The sequence below is a fragment of the Ammospiza nelsoni genome, chromosome 9 (assembly GCF_027579445.1).
Source record: "Ammospiza nelsoni isolate bAmmNel1 chromosome 9, bAmmNel1.pri, whole genome shotgun sequence".
NCBI classification, from domain to species: domain Eukaryota; kingdom Metazoa; phylum Chordata; class Aves; order Passeriformes; family Passerellidae; genus Ammospiza; species Ammospiza nelsoni.
In genome coordinates this window covers 17,819,719-17,837,511 of record NC_080641.1, presented here as the reverse complement: position 1 = coordinate 17,837,511, position 17,793 = coordinate 17,819,719, and the positions used below count along the sequence as shown (strand labels likewise).

At 37.2% G+C, this 17,793-nt stretch overlaps 1 protein-coding gene across 36 annotated transcripts in view; it reads left to right on the top strand.

Annotated features, from left to right (window-relative positions):
* Positions 1-11,878: 11,878 nt before the first annotated feature.
* The window catches only part of LOC132076649 (hornerin-like), a 48,393-nt gene continuing 42,478 nt past the window's right edge, over positions 11,879-17,793 (top strand). For all 36 annotated transcript variants that reach the window (XM_059477844.1, XM_059477835.1, XM_059477857.1 and 33 more), the window contains exons 1-5: positions 11,879-11,941; positions 14,669-14,864; positions 15,743-15,879; positions 16,171-16,265; positions 17,298-17,406. In XM_059477844.1, the coding sequence (XP_059333827.1) occupies positions 11,912-11,941; positions 14,669-14,864; positions 15,743-15,879; positions 16,171-16,265; positions 17,298-17,406 (567 nt within the window). In that variant the 5' untranslated portion in view covers positions 11,879-11,911. The remainder of the gene's footprint in view (positions 11,942-14,668; positions 14,865-15,742; positions 15,880-16,170; positions 16,266-17,297; positions 17,407-17,793) is intronic.

The following is a 17,793-nucleotide window of genomic DNA, read 5'->3' as shown; positions in this document are numbered from 1 at the left end:
TAATCTCCCATTTTTTTTTTTACCTTTTATCCTGATTTTGGAGCTTATCACAGTTATCCACCATGTGTGTTTGTTTAGACAGAAATTCAGGGCCTTACTGGACCCCTATTTCTGTAGGACAGTGTGGATTAAGCCTTCTCCCATATTACAGTAAAAAACTCATGGTTGCACTGTTCCAAACTTCACCAAAAGAGTCTGGTTTGGTAATGCTGCAGCCTTTGTTTCTCAGTCTTGTATGGCAAAAATTAAAGAAAAAATTTCACAAGGTTTCTGATATACAAGAGGTTGGTCAAAAGGGACTGACTAAAATGAACACACCTAGACGTTTGTGTCTTGAAGGCATTTGAACACACATTTCCTGTTCCAGCAATAAGTCTAAACACTGCTCTAATTTGTTATTATTCACATTTTTAGAATACATGAGCAGTTCTAATAAGTTGTTATTTAATGATGTGAAATGTCTCTCTTGACTGCTTACAGGAATTTCAGTTTTTCATTTCCACAAGGGCATTGCAGATCAACAGCAGCAGCTTGGCTGACATCCTAAGCCAAAGCCATGGGAATAATTGGATTTTGGTCCTACCCCAGTGTTGGTGTGAGGGAGTTCTACAGCAGCAATCTCCCCTTTAGCTAGAAAAGCAAAAGCACTGAGAATGCAGGATTGCAAATTCAACCATACAAACCTAGGGGAGTGGAAAAATAATAACCCTTGTTCTCAGTACTTAAAATGCTGAGAATATTTTCCTTTTTGAGGGGGGCCAAAGCCTATCCATTGCATGTCCCAAAATGAATTTGCCCAGAATTTATGTTAATTTTTTCTCCTCTCCACATCATTTGCATTCAGCTGCCACAGCATACTGAGACATGTGTGTCCAAGGAGATTGTGTTTCCACAATGAGGGAATTGGAATCAAGGTTACCATTAACCAAGAAGCCAGAAAAAATTGTGATGTGTCCCCACTAGTGACAATATTAATTCATAATAAATTAAGGCCCATCCCATTTCTCTAGGACTCCTGGTCAGTGTCAGCCTTTGAACTTTGTGTTGAACCCTTCCAACAAAGTGTCCCTCTGCAATTAAACATCACTTAAAATTTTCCAGAATATAAATTATAAATGTATAAAATTTCAGGTACCTTGCAGCTAAGCACCTAGACATTACAATTTGAGGTTTATTATATACATGAATAATGAAGGGTGAATTTCTCTACTCTGTACTTACTAACACCATATATTAAAAACATGAATTATAATGGAAGTTAATTTTTATGCTCTGAAATTATTAACTTCCTGTTGTTGCCCATTAAACATTTAATACTGAGATAGGAAAAAAGGTCAGATTTGTTTCAGAGGCTAGCTAGGGCAACTGATCATTCTTTTGGTCATCTCTGCCTTGCTGTTGTAACTCTGCATGGGGATTTATGTGGGGAGAAAATTGAAAACTTTTGACTTTCAAAGACCTCTAATTGCTCTTACAAAAAGTTGAAGGGGAAAGAGCTGCATATGAAGGTAATTTCTGGTAGTGTTCTCAGTCCTTTAGAGATACCTTAGGTCACTCAAACCTGAAGCTTTGCCACTGTTAAGGTGGAAAATGCATATTGCTTGCAACTCTTACTTCGGGAGCTCAGTCCAGTCCAGTCAAATATTTGACTTTGCTGGCTCCTTTTCTCCCCTTTTTCTTTTCTCATTTCAATGTTTATATGTTTCTGCCTTCTTAGCAAGGCATGAGAGTTTGTCTAATTTAAGAGCTCTGCAATCTTGGTATGGTAGTTTCTGTAGCTGTGTGGTGTGATATGTCCTTTATAATTTCACACAGTTTGAATTAGATTGAAAGATAATCACCTGGGGAGTTTGAGAATGAGCTGGCTGGGCTCAATACACAGTATTATATCTTTCTCCACTCATCTAGCCAAACAGATTTCAAGAGCAAGATTCAGGGGAAAAATAAGTAAACTGTAAATTCTTCCTTCAATGTTTTAAATGCCTACCCCCATTTTCTTGTATTTTTTTAAATTCCTAATTGGCATGAAATTTACATACACCTTCTTCCTAACACTTCTTTTGAAGAGTGGTTTATTTCTGCTGTTTTTTACATATCAGCTGTATGGTAGCTTGTCCCTGTACAATCCTTCTGTGAGCATTTCATTAGAAGAAATAGGCCAAATTTTAATACTCTCGGCCTTGCCCATTCCAGTTCATCCACTCCCAGCTGTACATCTTCTAATGCCTACCTTAGTCATGCCAAGCTCACATTTTTCTCCACTGAGTGTATGGCCTGCTGGCAGACACTTCTTCTCAGTTAAAAGTAGGGCTCATTCTCAGCTATAAATCTCTGTGTTGTTCTAAGCAAGTGTAGACCTGTCCAGACTTGTCAGCGAGATCATCTTAGACAGCGTAGTTACTGCATTCCTTTTGCTGAAAGCAAATGTTTGGAACTTAGATGCCCTGATGTAATTTTTAAACTAGAGATACTAGAGTATAAACACATGCTAGAGAAGTCTCAGCTTTAGTAGATGATCAGTTTTAGGTATAGGATTGGTCTTGCCCCAGTTCATCTGGTTTTTGGCTATCTGCAAAACAGGTGAATCTTATTGTTTTAAAATTTAGAATAAATTAAACTGAAAGTTTTCAGACATTTAATGCTGTCTCCTGTAGCATATCTTCTATAATTTGACTTGCAAGAGTCTGCATTGGGCACCTTAGTAGAAATCAGTATTGAGGTTTTTCTTGTAGCAAAGGGTTTACTGAACACAACCCCTTCCACCCAACAAAACCAGGTGGAAAAGAGTAAGAGAAGTGAAGCAGTCTGTTTGGGTATTCCTGCATCTAATTTCTAATCTTAAGAGTTTGTAATTTGTCATTGATTCAAAGTACTGATACTAACAGCGTTAGCATTATTCAGACACTATCAAGCAGAAACATTCACTTTCAATATGGGTTACATGTTCCTATGCCAACTCATTTATGATTGTGTTTTTGAAATTTGCTGTAGTAGATGATAATTTTTTTCTTCCTTTTGGGATATTGACTAATTAGATCATGTGTGTTTCCTAATATACTAGGTGCAGAATGAATGTTTTAAGCTGCTCACTCAATGTAAGAGCTCTGGACACATATATATCATTAATTAGCCTTCTGTTTTGCTTGTATTCATGTGAATCAACTCACTTGGTGATAGAACTGAAAAGTGCAACTGGCTACAAATCTATTTAAATTACACCTTTTGGCCCTACTCAGAATTATTCGCTTTCCAATGATACAGTAGTTCAGTAGGCCCCAGTGTGGTGTTGTGGAATGTCCTGATCTTTAAGATATGACACCATGAAATCTGACAGGTATGAGAGGATACTTGTTCAGCTCTGTTGCTGTGGACAGATTTCAGTAGACCATTGCAAAATAAATGTGCTGAAATCCTAAATACTAGTTGCCTTGTGTTTGACCAAACATGTGAACATCACAATTGTTCCAAGATCTCATATTTTTTTCTGAGCTGTGGCGCTCCTACACACAGATAATGTTTCCTAGAGAAAATTCAGTTTGATTTGAATGGACTAGTGCTACAGTTTGTAGTGCTACTATGATTGGACTTTATTTCTGCTATGATTGTAATACACACCTGTAACCCTGTGAATGCCATCCTCTACCTTTGAGAATATCTTCTATACACAATGATACAAGAATAGCTTTCTCTGTCCTCACATACTAGGTTCTCAATTTTAGAATGCTTCCACTCTTCCTTGGTATTTAGAAACACTTATTTGGTGAAAGGGAATGCTTAAGTTTCTTTTTCAAGTAAAAAGGTGGCTTGTTATTTCCTGTACTCAAGGATCTTGCTGTGGATATTGGCTACTTACAAACAGAGTATATAAACAGATATATTTCCTTCAGGCAATGTTTTAATTTGAAGGGGGAAACAACACATGGTCACTGACGTTTTACCAACATTAAAATGCCACATTGAATTTAGGTGACCAGCATAAACCCTTATCACAAATGAAATGAGGATTGCTGTGGTGGAAGCAGAAGCATTAGTTTCAAGCTGGTGCCCAAAAATAGTTACCAATCATTTTGTCAGCATGAATTGTTTGAGGTTGTAGGAGATAGTCTGACATTTTTCATGGCCAAAAACAATTTAGAAGCATATTTGATATTCCATCATCTTCTCAGTAAAAGGAATATAAACCTAAAAAAATCCAAATCCCAGCAAATATAGACAAGAAGAAGAGAGATGAAGGGACACCAGGGAGAAGTGAGGCCTTGGGAAATTAAAACTGCTGAGTGTGTGTAACATTAGATACCTACATCCACAGGGGTGCTCCAAAAAGGTTATGTGGGGCTTTTTAGAGATCCTCCACAGAGTATTCCCATCTAAGAGTGTGTGAAGGACAGACACATTAGTTCAAGTCCCCTTGTTTTCTAGAATATCAGAGGGAAAATCAACAAAGAATCAATTTATGTGCTACTGTCTATGACTGATCTGTCAAATGGTGGCTTGTACTAATCCATAGCAAATTTTAAAGCCCATAGGCATTTTTATAAATCTTTTGTAGTCTGATGTTTGCAATTAGATTCTAACAGTAGAGAAAGGATGTTTTATTTTCTAAAGACAGTGTCTCTTTCCATAGACTTACAGATCATTAAAAATTTGTCTTGGTTTTGGGGTCCAGACAGTATGCACAGATACCACAAATGAAGGAAAACACAAATTTCTCACTAAGTGACTCACTTACTTGGCTAATCTTGTCTGTGTAATGCCGAATTGTGATATTGTTACAAAGGGACTCTCCTATAACCTTCCCAGCAAACATCATCACGCTATTACTGTTTACTCTGACAGCAGCTTCTTTCATTCCAAGAAGCTCAGCAAATTTCACAACCATTAAGCCTCCCAATGAAATAGTTAAATGTCATTATCTCATTTTCTAGATGAGGCATATAGAAGTTAATGACTTGTTAGACTCATACAGGAAATTTGTGACAGAGCAAGAAAGAGATGGCAACTCCTCCAGCTCTCATGCCTTTTTTTTCATTTTCAAAATTATTCCTTTATTCCTCAAATAAAAGGCACTCCTGGTTTTGGAATAGCATTATAAATGAATGAACTGAAAGGCTCAGTTATTGAATAAGTAAAAGAAAAGTACCAAGAGCAGCTCTGCTGTTTTTCTAGCAATGCAATGGAACAAATATTGGCATAGGATTGCTTTCAATTAGAAACACACTAGAATGCAAGAATCCTAGATCTCAATTTTAAAAAGGTGAGAGAGGGGAAGGAGGACCTCAGTGGTTTGATATAGCACTAGAAACCTGGTATGAACAGCACAGAAGAAATGGTTCTGTTTGATCTGCTATCATGCCTCAAATGTGCGGATTCATCCCTGGGCTTCTTGATTCGCCTGAGGCTGAATCTCAGCATTTCTATTTAAACAGACCAAAAGCACTGTTTACTGTATGGGTCACATGTGAGGTTCATTTAAGTTTGTCACACCTAAAGAAATCCCCATTAAGTCCATTAACTGTTCTAATACACAAACAAAAGGAAATAAGATGTGAAATTCCTCACATTATTGCTTACACATAAAATACATCAGAGATTTTGTTTGGAAAGCTACTGTAAAGGTGAAACACTTTAGGATGTGTGTTTAATTTTTTAGGTTATTCTTGCTAATTTTTTCCTAGATACTTACATATTCCCATCTATAGTGTAATACTGTCTATACAGGAGGTATTATGCTATCTGTATGCATGTGTATATACATATATAGATATATCCACGTTGCATGGCATGAATTTATGAAACTTTGAGCTGATTTATATTGTATAGGAAAGGATGGTGGAGGGTTTTAAATGCAGTAGTAGAAATGGGAAAGTTTGTCCTGAGAGAAATATGTATGAATCTTTGAAAATAATTACTGCATGTACTTATTGTATGGATAATACCGCCCACCTACTTAGGTTTAAATTAGAGGAGTCCCTTAGGAGGAATTTCTGGCAGACGTGAAAATAAAGTACAATCTTGTAGATAATCAACAGCCCTAATGAAAAAGTAAGAAAGCCGCGGATCATGCTCAGCCTGACTCTGACCTGGGCTGATGAATTTTCTTCTTCCAGTCAAGGTTAGGGTGGACGATGATACTTATGAAACCTTAAAGATGCTGGCCTATGCAGAGAAAGGGGTTGAGTGAACTTTTTAGGGAGTGTCACTGAGTGCTGACAAGGACTGACGCATACCCTGAGTGGCAGCAGACTTTCTATATGACCTTGGCCGAGTCACTTAATCCCTCTGTGCCTTGGTTTCCTCATCTGCAGAATGGGGTGTCAACAGCAATACTTCCCTGCCTCACAGGGAGCTGTTTGTGAGGTGTGTTCAGAGACAAACAGGAAGAACGCAGTGGAAGTAGTGGAAGTGTTACTATTTGTTACTGGAAACCCGTACAATATCAAATGCCTTGTTGGTCATGTCCTGGAAAATATATTATTAACTGGCTTTTTCTTGGGAATTGGATATTATTGGAAACCACATGAGCCCATCATACCTTCCCTCTCCACCCTGCATCCCATCCTTTCTGCTCTCCAGTAGTCGTGCACAAGTAATGCACAACTCTTCCCATAAAAAGTATGCTTCTTTCTAGGATGACAGGTTTTTGGCTTCTGTAAATGATGAAACTGGGACTTCCCAAATCTACAGTCACATTCTCGTACCTAAGAACAACCTGTATAGATTGACACAAAGATAAGTAGTCTACTTAACCTTTGGTCACACTTTTGAAGGAATTAATAGCGATTTTTTAAAGTTGCTTTTGAATTCCAAAGGAATGTTCACTAGTAAGGACATCTCCCTCTTGGCCTGAGAGATTGAAAGAAACTCTTAGAAGCTGCAGCTCTATGCATATAAATAACAGATCCATGGCCTTTTTGATCACACCGTGATGCAGGTCTCATGGGTATCTGTTACAGACATGCAATGATCTCCCAAATTAGTCAAAATTCAGTTAGCCTAAGCAGCCAACATTTTTCAATGACTGGGTGTACACCAGCAAAGGGAGTTTATACAATCCAGTTTTGTATCCTATATCTATGCTGCTTTTGACCCAGTACTGTTGGACTGGCAGAAGCTCTAGAGCTGAACTTACGTGTCTGAATCCCAGCTGCTCACTCATGAGTGAACCATACAGGCATAGATGTGCACTGCCTTAACTGCACTGTGCAGAATTCTCTAGGCCACAGGGACTTAGAAATAGCCTGTAAACATATTTCAGTGGTACTTGAAGTGTTCTGGATCTATAAATACAAATTACAGTCAAAGAATTTTTTAGTAATACCAGTAGGCAACGCGTGTAAGGGAGACCATTTATCTTCTCCATGACTGGGAAAACAGTGAATTTTCATTTTTAGTATTATGGCTCCAGTTTTCTCATGGACTGCATATCTTGGTAGCAGGATCCCTCTAGTATAATTTCTGCCATTCCATTCACATGTTTAGGTTTACTTAAATCTGAATGTAGAGTCTGGTAAATCACTAACAAATGGTAGTCACTGTGGCTTATATGAAGTATTGCATATGTTTGCAGCCACACCCAGGCACTCACCTTAAAAGCACATAGGGACAATAGCACTTGTTATGTTGCACAATGCATGAGATAACGTGATGCAATGTTCATAATGTCATTGCTCTTGTATGTGCTGTTCATGTCAGGTGTTTATCCTGAGCAGCACGTAAGGGCATGGCACCCCATCAGCCCTGCACAGTCTTGTTCACCCTCACCTCTACCGGGGCACAAAAGGTTTGGTAGAAGTAATCCATTTGATCACTCCCTTTCTACTCTTATGTCAAGTCAAGGCAAAACTGTTTTTTGCTCACTAATTCTCATGCAAGGCTCCCAGTGACTTCATCTATCTAGGACTTTGAGGGTGTGAACCACTTTGTTATTTATAGAATTACTTCTTTTTTACACGCATGTTGGTAGGGTTTAAATCAGACAGGAAAAGTGCTAACATGATTGAAGACAAGAAATTAAAGACAACATTTTTTAATATGTAGGAAAGGATAATTCTCGTATCTTTTTTTCACTAGAAAAATGTGTTTGTCTGAATTATCAGAGAGTTGAATTTTATCAAGAAGACATTTAACATATTTCCTTGGGAGAGCAAAATATATTATGTAAATTTTATTTGGTTTTACAGTTTTTTAACTTTTTTTTTTTTTTCAGAAGAAAAACACCATATTTATATCTAGAGTTATTTTGAGCAATATGTAATATTACTGTATGATATGTTGATGTCTTTTCAAGATGGGGATCTATTTATTGAGCATGGGAAGCAAAATGTTCCTTTATAAATAAAAAATGTGGCAATACTTTAAGTCCTTGGAAACAGGATGTAAATATTGACATGCTAGTATAAGGCAGGAGACATGCTGGTTCTGAAGGAAGACTGAATAAATGTGTCTTTTCATTTAATCATTATTTACATAGCTGTTAAGAATCCTTACCATTAAATTTAGAATATTTTTGAAAATAACTCCTGTTGAGTACTCTGGAGTTATACACAAAAAGTGTACAATTATAACATCCTCTTATCAAACTAATACTGTAAACTGAGAAAGCTGCTTTAATTGGGGGATGAAATGTGGAATATTACAGAAATTTCTCAAATGGTCAAAATAGATGTCAGGAGAACACATTTCATTTCTGTCATTTGTAGGGATTATTCTTGACCTTCCCTGTTTAAGCAAGGATGAAACAAAGAAAAGGACAGGGAGATCTTGGGAAGACACCTGGCACTTAAGAGGAGTCAAGGATGTTCAGAAATAGTTGTGATTTTTTTTTCAGAACTATGAAAAATAGTGCTTAGAAGAAATGAAGTTCCTTTCCCTCCCTTTCCATTCACTTTTCCATGGAGTCAGTTTGGAGTACTTAACAAAAGACATAGATTGTTATAAACTCAGCTCTTCATATCTGTAAGAGCACTTGTTATGTACATTTTCTCTGAAATCATTTTGGAGCAGCTACTGTTGCAACATTCATTGTGTCCAGCACACGTGAGGCATCTGAGCAAAGAGTTTGCAAGTTCTCCTGCCCAGGCCAAGACCCAGGAGTGGATCTATTGCCTATGGAAACATCAAAGCGGTTTGAGAAGGATACCAGACCTTGATGAAAATAACATCACCTATTTTACCATGTTATTTATGTATGTTGGCTTTAGCTGAAGGTTTTTTAGGCTTTCTAAGATTTCCTGTTGCAACATAAATGACCGGATTAAAAATAATCTTTGGCTCAGTTGTTGCAGAGAGCAAGCAGAAAGCTGTTGAGGGTCATGAAAGTGGTTGGAGATCCTGATGTCAGTGAAGAAGAAGGAAGTGGGCAGTTTACTCTGATTTGTTTTAAACAGTTTTTAGTAGAAACAAGGTAGTACTGGAAACACTGCCAGGGTTTGCAGTCCTTTATTCAAGAAGACAGTCTTTTGCTTATGTGAGTAGCTGGCTTCACCTGTGTCCACCATGTACCCTTTAAAATTTTCACCCACTGCCTAGGAGATATCCCCCTCCTTCCAGTGTTCTCGGCTCTGGCCTCTCTGCCATGCTCCCTGGCTTCCTCCTAAAATGAATTGGCCCACTGTTGGTGGGACAAATCTAACATGATTAATTGAAAGAAAGACCAGTTAGCTCCATAAGGGCTGCATAAAATCAGAGATCTAAAAAAAGAGGCTAATATTCCCACGGGAATTTGCATTGCAGGCATTCCAAGCACCAGGGAATTCCATGGGCACACAGTGTAGTGTTGCTCTGCACAGGAGTTTCAGTACATAGCAAACTTTGTAATCATGGTTTCACTAGAGCTGGGAGTTTACCACTTGTTCAACTAGTATTTAAATTATGATCTCAAAATTTTCCTTTCACATGTGTAGACCTGAAAAAGACTTTATTTTTTAAACTGGCATTTTAGAGTACAGGTAAATTAATACAGAATCAGTCTCCTCTGTTTGATTCAGTGGGAATACTGTCCCTTTGAAATAAACTTCCAGCAGAGTGTTGTGTAAGAGGGACGCACGTTTACAACTCTCACATTGTAAACTAATGGTCTGAGTCTTTACCAGCTTATTCATAGTGGTATTTTATTAGTGCTACAGCCAACAAAAGCATATTGCTTGTGTTATCTATGCTTCTTTATAACCATATTACCAAGATTACAGCAATTCATTGCCTGACATTTATCTATCTGACTGTCAAATCAAATATTCATGGAGTGCTCACTGCTGCTCAAAGTAGCCTGGAGAAACAGTTCTAATCCCTCTGGTTACCTCTCAGTGTCTTCTAGCTGGTTGTGAAGGAGGTCTTGCATTATGCATTTGTAAGATCCCATCTCTTTGGTTATGTGTTTCTGGTGTGAGCACTTGTCATTCCTTTACTGTGTAATTTATTTGATGGTGTTACTGGTATGCTATTGCATTTGTGGTGTGCAGCATGATTTTGTATTGCTATTTATAACATTGGTATTAATGGTAAGTTTGGTGCTATAGTAAGAGAAGAAAGATTATGATCTTCCCAATGGATACCAGCAGATAGGAAATAAGGCATTTCATAATGGAACAATATAAATAAAATGCTACTCATTAAAGGCAATTAACTGAAAGAGAATACAGTTAGTTAAATGCACTGAATCTTAAAAATAGCTAATTTTCTTAAGACGCTATGAGCATTTTGATTTCAAATACATTTTAAATGAACAAATATTAAGGAATTGAAGAAGGCTCTTATAAACAGTCTTTGGGTTAAAGGATTTCCATTAAGCAAAGACTCATAGATTCACAGAATTCTATGGCTAAATAGGAATGTCTGTTGTGTTGCTAAGGTCCTTGAAAATGTCCAGAGGAGGCCAACAAAGGGCTGAAAGTAATGTCCTGCTAGGAGCACCAAAGAATTTTGGGCTTGTCTAATTTGGAGAAAGGGAGGCTGAGGGGTGACCTCACTGACCTCCACAATTTCCTGAGAAGGGGAAGTGGAGAGGGAGGTGCTGATGTCTTCTCCCTGGTGTCCAGTATAGGACGTGTGGAAATGGTTCAAAGCTGCTCTGGGGGAGGTTCAGAGTGGACATCAGGAAGCATTTCTTTACTGAGAGGTTGGTCATGCACTGTAACAGGTTTCCTAGGGAGGTGGACAAAGCCCCAGGCCCATCAGTATTTCAGAGGCATTTGGACAGGCATGAATTAGACAAATTAGATCCCATCCAACTGGAAATATTCTATTCTATTTTATGTCATTCACCTTTTGGACTTCTCCCAGTCTCTGGTAGAGACCTTGTGAAAATCTTCTGAAGAGTAAGAAAAATGTTAGTTTTGAGTGCAGGTCAGTTGCAATAACTTCAGGTTCTTCCCACAAGGTTCATGAGGAGAAACAACCTAATTAACTCTTTGCTCTGAGAAAATGCTTGGAGGTATGGCAATCATTAGGACTTTCCAAGACTTTTCCAACTGTAAAAAGGGAGTAGAAAATAAAAAAGCAGCAGCAGAATACTCTGTGGTAACAGATTAATAAGACTAATATAGAATCTTTTACTGGAATTGTTATGAAATATTAGTAAGGGGGTTTTGTATAGCATAATTCTTTTGATTTTAGTTGACATACTGGTTTAGGCTACCAGCCTTCAGAAGCCCTGCTGGTGCCAGATGCCTCGATAAAGGTCAGAGGGGCGTGACTCACCTGCGAGGAGGGTGTTGTCACCGCCAGCTCTGGGCAGGACAGTCCCACCTGTGGTGTCCCAATTTCCAGGTAGGATGCACAGCCAGCCCTGATTGGCCACGCTGGCTCCCACCTCGGCATGGATTGGCCGAGCCCTCCTCCTCCTCTGTCTCATCTTCCTGGGCACCGGCACTGCCCGGCTGCAGCTCCTCCGCACTGACCACAGAGCCACCGGAGGATGCCCACGCATCAGCACTTGGTCGATAAGGTGTGTTGCTGGGGATGTGGTGGACAGGGTGCACACTAACTGGTGATGCTTATTCTCAAGGGCTAGAGAATTGTGTCTGTGGCTCATCAGGAGCATCTAGGAGAAGGAGAAAGATACTCATAAAAAATGGGAATAGAAAGGGCTATACAGGAGCTAGTCTTAAACTGTTGGCAGGATGGACTTGCAAGGACTGTGTTTTACAAATTATGGAGAGGTATTTATCATATTCATTAAATGCTCTATATTTAAAAGCTTTTTAAACAGCTTTTGTCTCTATTTAGAAGTTTGCCCAAGGCTTTGGAGGAGCAAACCACCAAAGTGACTCTTCCCAAGTCCAGTAGACTTTGAATGCAGTAGCTAACTAGCAGGGATTTAATTGTTGGCCTGAAGACATATTAGAATAAATATGGAATAGGATTCTTAAGGTAGCAGCTCAGGTGTTGGAAAGGTGAGGGCCACATAGACTCATAGGGAGAAAGGTTTGAATCTGTGATGAAAAAATAATTATAATTTTTCCATCAGATGAAAGAGCTGAGGATATAGTTAATTTTTCATCATTATATCCAATTAGAAGTTTGCAAATAACATTTATTTGCCAGAATTCTCTACGCTTCTATTTTATAAATATTTAATTTTTGTTTTTTTACATGTTGCACAGACAAAATGTAAAATATGTAATGCAAGATAACATGATTGCATGGATTATATATTGGAACTCAGAGCTCATAGAAGTTTTCTGCCTCAAGTCTAGACTTGGAATTTTTTAAGATGCTAATATCTCTCTTTCTCATCTAAAAGCTAGTTCCAAAAGATGACATGATGAGACTCTTAGAACACCTCTTGAACTATTAAATCAGAGAGCTGATGCAAAGAGAAGGCATCTCAGCCATGTTTCAACTTGTTGTACTTGTATTTCTGGCTCTTTTCTAGCAAGAAAAAGAGGAAATATTTCAAACTGGCTTTCTTTCATGGCTGGGTGCAGTTCCAGACAATTTTCCAATCCTAGCTAAACTAGGACTTAGCGCTTTGAAATGGAACATCTAATTAGAAATGGACTTTTTTTTTTCCATCTCTCCATGAGTCAGACAGAGATTTCAACAACACATAGGCTGGTTCATATTAAATCACTGTTTACCACATCTGTTGATATAATAGCACCCACATGTTGTATTTAAAATTTAATTAGAGGTGGGCCACGTCAAAATCGTCACAAGAGATTGGATTACCGCGCCCAGCGTGCTGATACCAAAACATGATGCTCACAGGATAACATTAGAGTGACACTTTGATGAGGCTTTGGAGAGATGCAGCCTTCACCTGCTTTAAAGACGTGATAACTTGCATCTATCACTTTCCTGTTGGTGCTCTGAGTAGTTGTGACACCTTGCAGACCTTCATCATCCTACTTGGAAAGCTTTCAGCATTTCACAGTCACCTGTTTTATTATTTGTTGACTCAGTGGCTTTTAAAAAAGGTGTTGAAGTTCAGAGTTAAGTACATGAATGTTGAGTTGTGTATTTTTCCCCTGCTTCCAGATGCTTGTTACTTATTTCATTACACATAGAAAACCAAATGATCTTACACAGTTCTGCATTAATTAAGATACAAAGGTAGATGGTACAAATTGAACATATCTCTTACATTGTGTTTGAAATGCTTTAAAAAATCTCAAGCAAATATCTCAGTTCTTTCTGCTGCTGTCTGTTGTGTCACATGAGTCAATCCTGCAGCAGACAGTGTGTAAAATAGCATTATTAAAGACTTCTGGAGATTGAACAGCTGTATCAGCAATTTTATAGCTGGAAGAGTGAATTGTTCATAGGGTGTAATGGCCTTTTAAGTATGTAGTGCTTATTATTCAGTGCCAGTTGAATATTTAGATTTTGAACATGGGCTGAAAAATCTGATATTAAACACCTGAGAATACTTTTGGGAAATGTTTCCTTTCTTTCTTGGAAATAGTTTACCATAATTGCAAGTGAACAATAAAGAAAATACATTTTTTCTTCCTGGACAGTCCTGGAAAATTGAACTTCAGTCTTGTCTCTTAGTTATTTTTTGTGAATTTCTGTACTGGTTATAGTTTCTTTACTGATTATAGTAATTCTTTACTAATAGGAAGCATGCAGTAGTTATTTAGTATTTTTAAAATGTTTAGAAGTTCCAGAGGACTTTGCAGAAATCTTTTGTTAAGTCCTTCAGGAAACAAATATTTGAAAATCTTTAAGGGTACTCCAGGGCATTTAACTAGATTTCTTGACTGTCACTTGGAAGTGAGAGTAGGGAAAGCAGTCAAAGAAGAGCATGCTAATCATGGTTATATCTACAGTTTGAGAGAGCAAGGATTCCCTCTGAGCTCTTGCATAGCCATGGAGCTGAGCTAAATCTGCCAGTGCAACAAGGAGGAACTTTGCTTTATGGACTTTTCTAGTTCAAAGGTGTAATGCAGCAGACATGGCTGTTACTGGATTGCTGACCTGCAAATTTAAACTCCCTTTAATAATTCTGAATTTTTAAATTATATTATTTGTGTCTCTTATTGCACTTTTCTGCCAGTGTATAAAAGTATTTTATGGTAATTTTTTTTTCTTCAAAGTACATGAATGCAAAGAAAGAGCAGCTTTCTAGGCTTGTTTTGTTTCTTGTCCTGGAGAAAAGCTGATATTTGCCAATTAGGCAACTACTTAAAGAAGTAACTATGATCTGAATTGTCTTTTTGTTCCACAGATGAGGAGACACTCCTGCTTTGGTTTTTTGTTCTGTGGGATATTTTTGCCTGGAATCCTTGGTTTTCCACAGACAAATACTTCAATTGATTGTGATTCTCTGTTACCAAATTATGAAGTTGAACCACAGACATCTGCACCACCATATATTATTGCTGTATCTTTTGATAACTTCGAGCCAGGAAATGAAGTCCAAGGTAAACAATCTGAATGACATAAAATCTTTGTCCATGACTTCCAGAATTACCAATCTTCATAAAAATCCCCTCATTTCCCTCTCAGTGTAGATAATTTATTTTTTAACTTCAATCTTGTTCATATACACCTGAGATACAATATTTTATGTTTTATATCTGTATGGACATATTTGTATAACTGAATATGCATTCCTTCTTACTTTTTTCTTTATCTAATAAATATATCTTAACTTTATGCTGTATTTTTTTATGACAACATTAAAATTGAGTGGGACAGCTAGCCAAACTGGACTAATAATTAGTTGCTTGTTAACTTTGTATTTGATTATTTGCTGTTGAATCAGCCCTCTGCAATACAAAGGGATCCTACTCATTAGTTCTTCACACGCTGTCATCCTTCAGGAAAATAGACATTCAGGACGCAGTATGGGGCTACTTAAGAGTGATACATTTTGAGTCACCCTTCTAAGAGCTGCTTCCCAGATTTTATCACATTGCAGGAGGTGGAGCTATTGTGGCTTAAACCCTCTTTTTATTTTCCTAATCCCAAATTGCTCTCTGGATGGAGCACCTTCACAGCAGGGCCACTGCCCTTTTGGTAGAGCAGAATTCCTTTTGAAATTGTCAGTAAATCATTCATTCCATGTTACTTTACAGATAAGAACCTTTCCAAATTTTTTCCTTTACCTTTATTGTCATTCCCCTTACAATTAAGAAAGGTGTTTTAAATTGTACAGGGCTTAAAGTAATTTCTGCACTGTGCAGAATTCTGCACAATGCAATCTTGTGCCTTGGAGTGAAGCAAATTGCATGGTAAACATTTGGGCAGTTTTGGTGGTATATGAAATTTACATTTCTCAAAATGCCTCTTTTCACAGTAACTCTAGAAGCACTTGGAGATGCTGGTTTTAAAGGATTTAATCTACAAGCTCGAGAAATAGATGGAGATGTTCCTGTTGGTACTTTTAAAATTACAGATCCAAACACCAAAGGCTTGGAGTGCCATAACATGACGGTATGTGTGTGGTCTTTGGAGTACTTACTGGAGCTTGGGTTTCTTTAAAATAATAGAAGTAAGGATCATTTTTATACAGCAAAGCTATTTCTTCAGTAGAGTTTAAAAGGTTAGGTTTTCTCAAGAACTTCATCTATCCTTTATATGTGATATGAACCTAATATAGAAATTCACTGGCTCTCTGTAGCAGGACATCAGTGTTACCTATTGTAGCAGAGACTGTCTGTAATAATATAGCTAAAAATCACTCTTACATCTTATATAATTATATGTATTTCTTTTTAATTGCAGAATTCAGCAGTAAGTAATGCCAATTCAGATGTGAAACAGAAGGTTACAACAACATGGATTGCTCCACATGATATTAGAGGAGAGCTTCAATTTATGTAAATAGTTGTTTTTCTTTTTCTTTCTTTGCCTTGAAATTTTCCTTCTGTATTGAGATATACCCGTGCTGCTGTTTGAGATATTCTTGTCCAACTTAGTTTTTTTATAGTTTGCCATAACTTCACACTATGTTCATTAAATTATTTCCATTTCAAGATATAGTTGTAAAAGTTAATGTCCTAAAGATCTTAATAACTGTAAATAATTCCATTAAGCATAATGTAATTAATGGATCTTCAAGTAGCCATTTTTTACATTTTGAATTCTTTAATTACAACAGCAACAAAATATGAATGTAACTCCTTCCCTGAAAAAATGAAATTCAGACCTATTCAGTTATATCTTTCTTCATTTTGAACAGTGGTAGAATAGTAATTTGATGTAAATTCTTCTAGTATAAATTTTAAAATAAATGTATGACCTATGAACTAACTTCTGAAAACATGAGAAGACATATTTAGCCTACTTTTAATGCTACATTTCTTGCAGATGCGAACCTTGTAAAAACATCACCTACTCTAACAAATGCATGCTTGAAGTATATTGGAAAATACCTAAACATTCAATAGCTTGTGTTGTTTGAAGTGCAGATTTATGATAGGGCCACCTTTGCCTTGCTTCATTAAAATTTGAGGAATACCAAGAGCAGGCAAAAGAATACAAAACCACAATTGCTTCCACTCATTATTGCCATGAGAATCAGTTCACCATCATAGATGCAGATTGTCAGAGTATGTGGGACAATTCTTAGGGACATTTGAGCCAATGCTCCTCACTGGTGCCAGAGCTTCTTCAAACAGTGTCTATCCCTCTTCTGCTTGTACTCAGCATCTGTTTGAGTTATCTTCAGAGTTATGCTGGATGATAATATAAGCCACTAGAAGGAAAAGTATTCTGTGAAACTTGTACTGTATAAACTTTAAACCAGGACACAGTGGATATTCTTGGCTGGGGGCAAAGGGGGACAAGAGTTTATTACTATTTTATAATTAAATACACTGATATAAAATAAATTATTTTGTTTTCTCTAGTGCAACTGTTGTTCAAAATCTAGAGAACTTCTGGGTTGGAATTCAAAGCAAAACTCTCACACCTATGCTTTCTGAGTCAGTTAATGCAACAGGAAAAAGCAAAAGGAAGGTATGTTTTAGTGTATCTGAATGATAGAAATTAATACAGTAATTAAAGTGTCTTTGTCTTGATACAAGATATACACTTGTCATTTAGTCCTTAACTAAGGCAAAACCGTTAGATGTTTTCAAAAATTTCCTTTTAACTGCATAATCCTCTTATAAAAATGATGAAAAAATACAGTTAATACTCTTTTTCTCTACAGAAATGAGGAAAGTAATTATCTATCAAAACAATCCATGTCTTAAAGAAAAAAAAAAAAAAGAAAATAGAATTGGTTATAGAACTGTACTGTACTGCTGATGTACAGTGCTGTTCTTAACTGCTGCCTCAGCCCCTGGGAGCTGTAACTGTAGCATCTTCTTGAAAGGAGTTGATAACATTTTTTTTGCCAAG